At 38.2% G+C, this 12260-nt stretch overlaps 1 protein-coding gene across 1 annotated transcript in view; it reads right to left on the bottom strand.

Moving 5' to 3' along the window:
* LOC141301328 (uncharacterized) overlaps positions 1-12260 on the bottom strand; it is a 37977-nt gene that overhangs the window by 17526 nt on the left and 8191 nt on the right. The window contains exons 17-29 of the mRNA XM_073831574.1: positions 8962-9091; positions 8625-8874; positions 7866-7906; positions 7653-7750; positions 7388-7539; positions 6023-6161; positions 4815-4922; positions 4539-4718; positions 4216-4455; positions 3920-4076; positions 3560-3688; positions 2510-3463; positions 7-1876 (exon numbers count right to left, since the gene is read on the bottom strand). Of these exons, the coding sequence (XP_073687675.1) occupies positions 7-1876; positions 2510-3463; positions 3560-3688; positions 3920-4076; positions 4216-4455; positions 4539-4718; positions 4815-4922; positions 6023-6161; positions 7388-7539; positions 7653-7750; positions 7866-7906; positions 8625-8874; positions 8962-9091 (4448 nt within the window). The remainder of the gene's footprint in view (positions 1-6; positions 1877-2509; positions 3464-3559; positions 3689-3919; positions 4077-4215; positions 4456-4538; positions 4719-4814; positions 4923-6022; positions 6162-7387; positions 7540-7652; positions 7751-7865; positions 7907-8624; positions 8875-8961; positions 9092-12260) is intronic.

Here is a 12260-nt window from a genome sequence, read left to right as displayed (position 1 = left end):
GTAGATGTAGGTGTTGTTGTACCAGTAGTGGTAGATGGTGTTACTGTTGACGTAGTTGTTTCTGTTGATGTAGGTGTTGTTGTTACAGTAGGTGAAGTGATTGTGGATGTCTCTGTAGATGTAGGTGTTGTTGTACCAGTAGTGGTAGATGGTGTTACTGTTGATGTAGTTGTTTCTGTTGATGTAGGTGTTGTTGTTACAGTAGGTGAAGTGATTGTGGATGTCTCTGTAGATGTAGGTGTTGTTGTACCAGTAGTTGTAGATGGTGTTTCTGTGGATGTAGGTGTTGTTGTACCAGTAGTGGTAGATGGTGTTACTGATGACGTAGGTGATATTGTAATAGTTGTAGATGTTGTTGTTTCTGTTGATGTAGGTGTTGACGTTACAGTAGATGTTGATGTTACTATAGTTGTAGATGTAGGTGTACTTGGGGATGTTGTAGAGGTAATACAAGTGTCTTCACAACATCTCACACGTATTTCATAATTATAGCAAAGTGCTGGCATTCCATTTGCATTGTCTTCATTTGAACATGACAGGCCAAATGATGTATTGCAATATACTGTTTGTCCCAAATCTTGGAGAGATTTTTGTGGATAATCTACTGCCCTACATTCAATCTCTTCTGGGTTCTGGCAGGTTATCTTTCCAGAATCCCACAATGTATCAATAGGTTCAGTTTCAAATCCTTCTGGATCTGTACTGGGTGTGTTACTATTAATCCAGCTTGACCATTGGCAACTAAGAGCACAAGTGTAAGGTGTTGTTGTAACTGTAGTTGTACTAGTTGTTGATGATGTTTCTGTTGATGTAGGTGTTGTTGTTACGCTAGTGGAGGTGACTGTGGATGTCTCTGTTGATGTTGTTGTACCAGTAGTGGTAGATGGTGTTACTGTTGATGTAGTTGTTTCTGTTGATGTAGGTGTTGTTGTTACAGTAGGTGAAGTGATTGTGGATGTCTCTGTTGATGTAGTTGTGGTTGTACCAGTAGTGGTAGATGGTGTTTCTGTTGACGTAGGTGATATTGTAACAGTTGTAGATGTTGTTGTTTCTGTTGATGTACTTGGGGACGTTGTAGAGGTAATACAATCGTCTACACAACATTTGACACGTATTTCATAATTATAACAAAGTGGTGGCATGCCATTTGCATTGTCTTCATTTGAACATGACAGGCCAAATGATGTATTGCAATATACTGTTTGTCCCAAATCTTGCAGGGATTTCTGTGGATAATCTACTGCCCTACATTCAATCTCTTCTGGGTTCTGACAGGTTATCTTTCCAGAATCCCACAATGTATCAATGGGTTCAGTTTCAAATCCTTCTGGATCTGTACTGGGTGTGTTACTATTAATCCAGCTTGACCATTGGCAACTAAGAGCACAAGTGTAAGGTGTTGTTGTAACTGTAGTTGTACTAGTTTCTGTTGATGTAGGTGTTGTCGTTACGCTAGTGGAGGTGACTGTGGATGTCTCTGTTGATGCTGTCGTACCAGTAGTGGTAGATGGTGTTACTGTTGACGTAGTTGTTTCTGTTGATGTAGGTGTTGTTGTTACAGTAGGTGAAGTGATTGTGGATGTCTCTGTAGATGTAGGTGTTGTTGTACCAGTAGTGGTAGATGGTGTTACTGTTGACGTAGTTGTTTCTGTTGATGTAGGTGTTGTTGTTACAGTAGGTGAAGTGATTGTGGATGTCTCTGTAGATGTAGGTGTTGTTGTACCAGTAGTGGTAGATGGTGTTACTGTTGACGTAGTTGTTGCTGTTGATGTAGGTGTTGTTGTTACAGTAGGTGAGGTGATTGTGGATGTCTCTGTAGATGTAGGTGTTGTTGTACCAGTAGTGGTAGATGGTGTTACTGTTGACGTAGTTGTTTCTGTTGATGTAGGTGTTGTTGTTACAGTAGGTGAGGTGATTGTGGATGTCTCTGTAGATGTAGGTGTTGTTGTACCAGTAGCTGTAGATGGTGTTACTGTTGACGTAGTTGTTTCTGTTGATGTAGGTGTTGTTGTTACAGTAGGTGAAGTGATTGTGGATGTCTCTGTAGATGTAGGTGTTGTTGTACCAGTAGTGGTAGATGGTGTTACTGTTGACGTAGTTGTTTCTGTTGATGTAGGTGTTGTTTTTACAGTAGGTGAAGTGATTGTGGATGTCTCTGTAGATGTAGGTGTTGTTGTACCAGTAGCTGTAGATGGTGTGACTGTTGACGTAGTTGTTTCTGTTGATGTAGGTGTTGTTGTTACAGTAGGTGAGGTGATTGTGGATGTCTCTGTAGATGTTGGTGTGGTTGTACCAGTAGCTGTAGATGGTGTTACTGTTGACGTAGTTGTTTCTGTTGATGTAGGTGTTGTTGTTACAGTAGGTGAGGTGATTGTGGATGTTTCTGTTGATGTAGTTGTGGTTGTACCAGTAGTGGTAGGTGGTGTTTCTGTGGACGTAGATGATGTTGTAACAGTTGTAGGAGTTGTTGTTTCTGTTGATGTAACTATAGTTGTAGGTGTTGGTGTACTTGGGGACGTTGTAGAGGTAATACAAGTGTCTTCACAACATTTCACACGTATTTCATAATTATAACAAAGTGGTGGCATTCCATTTGCATTGTCTTCATTTGAACATGACAGGCCAAATGATGTATTGCAAGATACGATTTGTCCCAAATCTTGCAGGGATTTTTGTGGATAATCAATGGCCCTACATTCAATCTCATCTGGGTTCTGACAGGTTATCTTTCCAGAAACCCACAATTTTTCTATGGGTTCAGTTTCAAACCCTTCTGGCTCTGTACTGGGAGTGTTATTATTAATCCAGCTTGACCATTGGCAACTAAGAGCACAAGTGTAAGGTGTAGTTGTAACTGTAGAGGTACTAGTTGTAGACGTTGTTTCTGTTGATGTAGGTGTTGTCGTTACAGTAGTTGAGGTGATTGTGGATGTCTCTGTTGATGTAGATGTTGTTGTACCAGTAGTTGTAGATGGTGTTTCTGTTGACGTAGGTGTTACTGTAACAGTTGTAGGTGTTGTTGTTTCTGTTGATGTAGTTGTTGTTGTACCAGTTGTCGTAGATGGTGTTTCTGTCGACGTTGATGGTGTTTCTGTTGACGTAGGTGTTATTGTAACAGTTGTAGGTGTTGTTGTTTCTCTCGATGTAGGTGATGGTGTGACAGCAGTTGTTGAGATCGTAAAAGTTATTGTAGTTGTTGTTTTAGTAGTTTCAGGTGTAGTTGTGAAAGTGAAAGGTGTTGTAGTTGAGTCTACGCAGGATTCAGTAATTCTTAGTATTTTCCCATCTGAATCACACATAGCAGTGAAACATACACCATTCCCATCTGTGGTCTTGTAAATGACCGAACCACGTGGAAATACCTTCCCATCATAAAAACAGTCTTTACATTCTTCCTCTGTGACACACTTCATAGTCTCCTCCCTGAGATATGGCCTCTTTGAAGGGCACTGAAGAAAACAACCTAAAAGAATGAATAAAGTAGTTAGATTAAACAGAAAATGTAGACATGTGTACCTAAAATATGTAGTAGCGTCATGCTAAAATGCTTAATTCTTACCCTCAAGGGGAGGAATTTGATCAGAGCATTTTCCCGAGGGGTTTGTGCAGGTTTTCATGCAGGTTGATCCACAAGGTTTATAGTGCCACTCACATTCTCCAGGATCATTGTAATAGTCACAAAATAAAGCTGCAGGAACAACCACTTGAGTTAGGACTGGTTATTTCAGCTATGAACACATTCATGCCCCAAGGGTTTATTTTTTAAAAGCTAACAGACATGTGACTATCATAATGACATGCTAATGACATGTGACTGATCATAACTCAGTGGAGTACAATAGATGCATTCCTCACCCAAGTTCATTGGTTGCACTTTATGTTTACAGGCAAAATAAATGTCAGAAATATAAGGACTTACGGCAAAAGTCTGGTCTTCGCCATGACACACAAGCTCCTTTTTTACGGCATTCAGCAGCGTAAGCTGCCACTGCAGTACAGAGACAATCACAGTCACCCCCACTGTCACATGCACAGGTGTCCCTTTCACAAGCATCATAGTATGGGCCAGAATCCACCTAGTGACAGGAAAATCAGACACACAGAAGCATAAGGGTTACCATGATAACTGCACACATTCATTCCATTTCAGTGATGATTGGCCATTTTGTTCTCAACTTGTGGAAAAAAACATTGAGAAATGATCATGTTACTTACAAGTGAATGGCAGTCTGTAAAAACAGAGCTTTTGATGATTATGCATTGTTTGACAGCCCAGGCACGTCTATGTGGATTTGCATCACAAGGATGCTTCACGTTTATTACATCTGGGCAGTTGGAATCCATCTTCCAGCTATTTCCAAAATCTTCTGGATCTGTCACCACTTCCCCATTGTGCTTCATAAAGTCATTGTTCGCATTACCATCAAAGTTTCCACAAAGTCCACACACCTTGCCCTGCCGCAGAGATCATATAGATGTTTAGGTGAAAAGATGAACAAAAGACACAATTTATGGGTGCGCCTTTAAGATATGCATACCTTTAATTTGTGACTGAGTTGGATCATCACACTTGTTTTTTTATCCCAGATTAAATTCAAAAGACCTTCAACCTCGATGACAACATATATGCCTGCAGAACTGATTTGATATCTGTACGTGGTGCCGTTGCTTTCAACCACTTTCACATCTCCCTCCTCAGATAAAATCATCTTGTATCTCTGTAAGATATGAAAAGTCAGTTAAAACATATGTTGTATACTGCACATTTTAGGATGCTTTACTAATGATGAATCTGAGCTATGAAATAACCTCACCCCAAAGAACAGGTTGATGACCTTGGAGCAAATAGATTTGCTGGTTGCACAAGGGATGTTCTCTGTGACCAGGCGGAAGGAGGGATTGGAGTTCGTATTGCAATAATCCTAGAGGGGTTACACACATCAGAGATAAAAAAAAACCTCTTATCTAAAATCTTAAGCCTTAATTGTAAGCCCATTTATTGAAGGATTTGGTGCTTTTATGGACACAAATAATGACAGGTATGTGTCAGATATCAGTATTAGGGCTGCCCCCTTATAGTCAACTAACCGTTAGTTGATGAGAAGTGGCTTGATCGACCAAAATTGTTTTATTCGCTTAGTCGCAGAAAAAAAAAATACATAGAATGTGGCGAAGCGGCAAAGTCACGCAGTCCTTGTCGGACAAACCGGTTGGCATATGTGGTAATATAGTACATCTAAATGCTCACCTCATCGACCTCAAATATGGCTTTTCATCTGAAATATGTAAGTAGTAGCAATTTTACATGCCTGCTCAATCTAATGCTAACCTAGAAAAATGAGGGCTATTCAAGTTTCTGTGCGGAGTACGATCACTTGCTTTTAAAATGCTACATTATTTTTGGTCATACAGATAAACATAATAAATCTTTAAAATCTGTAAAGACTCTAAATTTATTTGTATGCACTCAGAATAACAACAAAACGTTGTGCTTTCGTAAAAATAACGAAAGCAAAGAAGATGCGCTTTCTGCCGTCTCTGTCTCTGTAAACTTGAGTGCCAAACTTCGAAACTCTGTGTATACTTGCCTTACAGACATGAAAAACTATATCTATAGAGAATCGAATGTCTACTTTTAAATGAACCAATTCAAACAGAAAACAAATATTCTCAGATTATGTAATCCAAATGAAACATGCACACATGATGAGTCAATGTCGCCGATCTAAATCACTAGTTTATCAATAAATTATTAAAATGTAAATGCAGTCTCCTTGCTGTTTTTCCTGACACATTCATAATTATTATATCTGCTGGTGAGCTGTGAGCTGGTGTGCTTATTCGATATTGTAGGCAATTAAAGGCTCATTATTATGATTTATATAGTTTATTAATAAACATGCAACTAATAGTTGACTAACGCTTAAAATGAATGACTACTAGTCGACCAGAAAAAAGTTTAGTCGAGGGCAGCCCTAATCTATAAACTGTCTTTTTTCCCATTAGGGACAGTCAAACATACATGGGCTATGGTGTGTTCACAGTCTCCGTGGAAGGAATATCTCTTTCCATCAAAAGTCCTGAAATGACCTTCACCGTAGATGGTACAGGTGCCATAGCACGCCTTTTCAGTACAAGTCCACATCCCATTTGTGCATGTGCTGAAATATAGAGCAAATTTACAAATAAATACTAATGCATAGATGAATGTATGATCATGCCAATGCTATTTTAGTATTATTAAAACAGTATTAAATGACAGCAGGCTCTGGCCCTCAAGATCCTGCAAAATTTAGCTGCAACCTTGATCAAATGTGACCCTGGACCACAAAACATAAGGGTCATAAAGGGTACATTTTTTACATTTTAAAAAAGATTTGTAATCTGAAAGCTGAATAAAAAAGCATTCTATTGATGTACGGTTTGTTAGGATAGAATAATATTTAGTTGAGATACAGCTATGTAAAAATCTGGAATCTGAGAATGCAAAAAAATCTAAATATTGAGAAAATCTAAATAAAGTTCTTTGCAATGCATTTTACTAATCAAAAATAAAGTTTTGATATATTTACAGTAGTAATTTTACAAAAGATCTTCATGGAACATGGATTTTTGGCTTAAAAGAAAAACTGATCATTTTGACCCATGCAATGTATTTTTGGCTATTGCTACAAATATGCTTCTTAAGACTGGTTTTGTGGTCACAAATTCCACTGCCAGGAACTTTCTAGTGATGCTGAAGACCTGGATTGGCTTGTTCAGGTGTGTTTAGGGCTTTCACACCGCATAGTTCTGAGAACTCAGTTCTAGGAACAAGCCAGCATGGTGGTTCCTAGAGAACCAATCATCGAGGCTGAGAAAACAAAACAATGCTGCAGACAACAGGTAGATAAATGCTATTATCGCTGGTTTCCATTTAGTTGAGTAAATATATACAGCTTTTTAGAAATGCTGAGTAGACAGTGTTTCATATGCGTTTGGCCAATCAGCGTACACTTAAGTCACTGGTACTTCCTAAAGAACTGTTTTAGACCCTACTCTGAAGTAGGATCTAATTTATTTCCTCCAAACAGAGTTCCTAGAACTAAATACATTCCTAGTTTCTGTGGTGCAAAGTTCTAGGAACTATGAAAAGATTCCTCCAGTGTGAAAGCCCCTTTTGATTAGGGTTGGAGCTAAATTCTGCAGGAAAAGGAGCTGAGAACCCTGGTATTACAGTGTGAACAAAAATAATGATTTCTGTTTTCTGTTCATTTAATGGATAAGATTATTGCACATCAACATCTTTACTATATACTGTAAACTATACTAGCAGTGGATGATGTTAAATGATAGTACAAGGATGGCATGGTGATAACATGGTTTATAACAACTGTGATTGGCTCACCAGGTGTTACAGTCCTGTTGAACTTGTTCGCCAGGTGAATAGGTGGCTCCATTATGGGTACATGGACATTTTTCCCTCATCACACACCCACCTGTTCCATTAGCCAGAAGGTTATCTGGACACATACATCCTGATACACACCCCATGCTCACCTATAGCCAAGACAAAATTTGTAAGCCAAAATTTCCATGCTGGGCAGCTTCCATCAGGGGTGCACACCATTTTATTCATCCTATTATTAATGTATTAGGTTCATCTAACTTACACAGTTGTTTGGGTCTTGTTTCTCACATGTCCTCTGACACTCTGTTCCTTTTTCTCCATGACTTGAGCATTTGAAGAATGTCATTGGAGCCACACAGTCTAAAAACACAAAAGGAATATGGATGAGGTGGAGAAAATTAGCATGTGTCATCCCAGTGGTGACTCAAGTTTGAGTTTAAAGAGTAAAATTGTGGAACAGCTAATTGCAGATTACCTTCTTGACTGGAGCAGTGCACTTTGCCCATGTTACAGGTGCTGTAATTTGACAAAACAGTGCAAAAAAATGACTTAATCCACAGTTAAGAGTTTACATTTCATGTACATTTTAGGCATGTTAAATTGGTATAAGCTTTCGGGACATGCTATATCTAAAACCATTTTAGACAGAACTTTGCAGCAATTATTATTAGGGCTAAGTTGAAAATATTTGATTCCCATCAACACGAAGTGATATTGATTCTTAAATCCCAAAAATCAATCACCTCCCATCTAATAATCAATAGCCAAAAAGCAATCGCAATAAGAGTATCAGCCTTCAAATTTTGACAGTTTTATCACAAAACAATAAATAAATTTGTTAACATCTTTAACGTGTTGTTTCACTCTAGCTGTCAGTTCAAGCCGAGTGGCAACACGACGCACATGAGGTGACCTTCTTATCCATTTTTCCACCAGTTACAGCACAAAATTAAAAAAATATATATACAATTTGCTGTAACATATCTCATGTAACTGCTTAACAGCTTGAAAAATTGAACTTGTACCTATATATATCCAGATAAATCTATATCAATTAAAACTGAATCGCAAACTGTGAATTAAAAATCAAATTGAATCATGCCATTTGTGTCAATACCCAGTCCTAAGTATTATGCTTATACTTAAAAAATGAACATGCCATATGGCAGTGAAGGGCTGTTAAAAACAAAAAAAGGTTAAGAAAATAGAAAATATGTTAAACTGCACTTTATACCATTTAGCACCATCTTTGTGGAACACTGTTGATGGCTCTATGACCTGGTTGCCATAATAACAAGGACACTGGTCAGCATGTACACAGCTATCGCCTTTAAGGTAGGTTCCCTCAGAACAGATGCAGCCATCTACAGGTATGAAGGACCCTTGGCAGGTGTTTTCTTGTTCACTGAGAGAGCGGCAGGTGCTGCCACAGCTGGTCACGCCGTAGGAGTACTTCATGTTGCCTGGACACTCCCAAATCGCATCTATGTAGCAAGAGAAAACAGAGGCAGATTTGTAACAGAGTATGCATACAACTATTTTTTCGTATGTATACTTTATTAAGTTCTCACCACAGGGCTCTGAATCCATCCAGTCCTGGAGAATGATTCCTCTGGCAGCACAGGCATGGGCATAGTTGGACACGGCCGCACACATACACTTCTTAATATCTGCACACTTGCAAGTGTCGTAGACACACCACTGCAGGGAAAAACACATTTAAGCGAACAAGGAAAAATGTAGGGCAGGGCTTGATTGCTCTCATCATGAAAATCTGACTTTTTCTGTGTATAAGTGCTACAATCTGCTTCCCTGTGCATCTACCAACACAGAAAACGTTAAAAAAACAACCCAGGGACTTAGTTTTAATAAGCCGTCCTCTGCAAGCAAGTGAAAAAATGAGGCACTCAGATTTAGCTCCCCCTTTGACATAAAAAGGGGATCTTATTATAATATTACCACCCCTTAATCTGCAAATTAATCACCCACAGCACCGCTATTAACGTGTCTGTATTTGACTGTTTAAGCGCAATGAAAGAGAACTTAGTATTCACATGCTGTTTTTTTAACTCCTGTGTTTTTAACATAAATGTGTGTATTTGACTGTTGAAGCGCAATAAGACATAAAAAAAGATCTTAGTACTAACATGCTGTTTTTGTAACTCCTGTGTGTTTTTAACATAAACGTGTGTGTATTTGACTGTTTAAGCGTAATAAGACATGAAAGAGATCTTAATACTAACTAGGGCTGTCCCCGACTATGAATTTTCATAGTCGAATCAGAATTTTCGAATCTTTCTATAGTCGACCGATAGTCGAATCATCTAGGCTTATGTGCGTGTGTGAATGGGTTGGGAGGGGCACGACACTATAGTCAGCAGGAGGGTAAAACTATTTTTATTTTATTTTATAAGCGACCAAAACTGCCTGCCAACTGACAGACAAACTTATTTAGGTTTAAATAAAAACACAGAACGCGTCTTTTAGTTCTAAAAACGCGAGGCGCACAGCACTGCCTTTTTTGGTGACTTTTAATGAAAGAGCAGTGTGCTGCGGTTTTTTTATGTTGCTAAGCAACGACCAAAACAGCTGTCCTGTCAGTCAAATCAAAGGATTATAGCGCGAGCGCTCTAAAATCTTAGTTTTTTGCTGTTAAGTAAACTGTCATATTAGCAGAAACCCTAAATAATACAGCTCCGGGTTACCCACGATAGACACCAAAGGTTTCTCCTCCATTTCTTGGAGTCTCCGGACTTTTTAAGCAACGGTAAACTTTCGCCATCACAACAGAAGGCCCGCCTCTCCATTCATTCGATTGGAAAATGGAAAAGAACGCGAATGACGTTGGGCGTTTTTCCGCTCAGAGTTGATTTTTTTTTTTCAACTTCAGGCGCTCAGAGCGCTCCTGCAAAACGCGAGGCGCAGCAGGCGGCGAAAACAGGGTGCAGAACGCTCACTGCCAACAGAAAACCATTCAAAAGAGGCGCCTCCAACTGCAAAAACGCGTTCGGTGTGATCGCCGCCATCCCTGCCGTCAAGATGGTCCTCATCTCGTCATGCATCAGGGAAAGTGAAAATTAAATTAGTCACAGGGGTGGTTGGATTTATTCACAAACACGTTAAAAATATTTATTGAACGCTTCTTTCTTTTCACTTTTGTTTTTACTGCATTATCATAATCAAAGGCTGTATATAACTTAATATAACCGTACAAAACCAGTAGTTCTGTGTGCAATTAGACATTGAGCACCCCCATATTGGCAAAATGGTATGATGCTCGTTTCACCCGCGAAGATTCGACTGTGAGATCGGTGGTCGAATCAGGCTCCGCATATCGATGCATCGAATCTTCGACTATTCGGGGACAGCCCTAATACTAACATGCTGTTTTTGTAACTCCTGTGTGTTTTTAACATAAATGTGTGTGTATTTGACTGTTTAAGCGTAATAAGGCATGAAAGAGAACTTAGTATTTACATGCTGTTATTGTAACTCCTGTGTTTTTAACATAAACGTGTGTATTTGACTGTTGAAGCACAATAAGACATGAAAAAGATCTTAATACTAACATGCTGTTTTTGTAACTACTGTGTTTTTAACATACACTTGCATTTGACTATTTAAGCGCAATAAGACATAAAAGAGAACTTAGTACTCACATGCTGTTTTTGTAACTCCTGTGTGGTTTTAACATAAATGTGTGTGTATTTGACCGTTTAAGCGCAATAAGACATGAAAGAGAACTTAGTACTCACATGCTGTTCTTGTAACTCCTGTGTGTTTTTAACATAAACTTGTGTGTAATTGACTGTTTAAGCGCAATAAGACATGAAAGAGAACTTAGTACTCACATGCTGTTTTTGTAACTCCTGTGTTTTTTTTAACATAAATGTGTGTATTTGACTGTTTAAGCGTAATAAGACATGAAAGAGAACTTAGTATTTACATGCTGTTATTGTAACTCCTGTGTTTTTAACATAAACTTGTGTGTAATTGACTGTTGAAGCACAATAAGACATGAAAGAGATCTTAATACTAACATGCTGTTTTTGTAACTCCTGTGTGTTTTTAACATAAATGTGTGTGTATTTGACTGTTGAAGCATAATAAGACATGAAAGAGAACTTAGTATTTACATGCTGTTATTGCAACTCCTGTGTTTTTAACATAAACGTGTGTATTTGACTGTTGAAGCACAATAAGACATGAAAGAGATCTTAATACTAACATGCTGTTTTTGTAACTACTGTGTTTTTAACATACACTTGCATTTGACTATTTAAGCGCAATAAGACATAAAAGAGAACTTAGTACTCACATGCTGTTTTTGTAACTCCTGTGTGGTTTTAACATAAATGTGTGTGTATTTGACCGTTTAAGCGCAATAAGACATGAAAGAGAACTTAGTACTCACATGCTGTTCTTGTAACTCCTGTGTGTTTTTAACATAAACTTGTGTGTAATTGACTGTTTAAGCGCAATAAGACATGAAAGAGAACTTAGTACTCACATGCTGTTTTTGTAACTCCTGTGTTTTTTTTTAACATAAATGTGTGTATTTGACTGTTTAAGCGTAATAAGACATGAAAGAGAACTTAGTATTTACATGCTGTTATTGTAACTCCTGTGTTTTTAACATAAACGTGTGTATTTGACTGTTGAAGCACAATAAGACATGAAAGAGATCTTAATACTAACATGCTGTTTTTGTAACTACTGTGTTTTTAACATACACTTGCATTTGACTATTTAAGCGCAATAAGACATAAAAGAGAACTTAGTACTCACATGCTGTTTTTGTAACTCCTGTGTGGTTTTAACATAAATGTGTGTGTATTTGACCGTTTAAGCGCAATAAGACATGAAAGAG

This window comes from Garra rufa, chromosome 25, assembly GCF_049309525.1.
Source record: "Garra rufa chromosome 25, GarRuf1.0, whole genome shotgun sequence".
NCBI classification, from domain to species: Eukaryota; Metazoa; Chordata; class Actinopteri; order Cypriniformes; family Cyprinidae; genus Garra; species Garra rufa.
The sequence above is the reverse complement of the archived record's forward strand: the minus strand, read 5'-3'. Positions and strand labels throughout refer to the sequence as shown.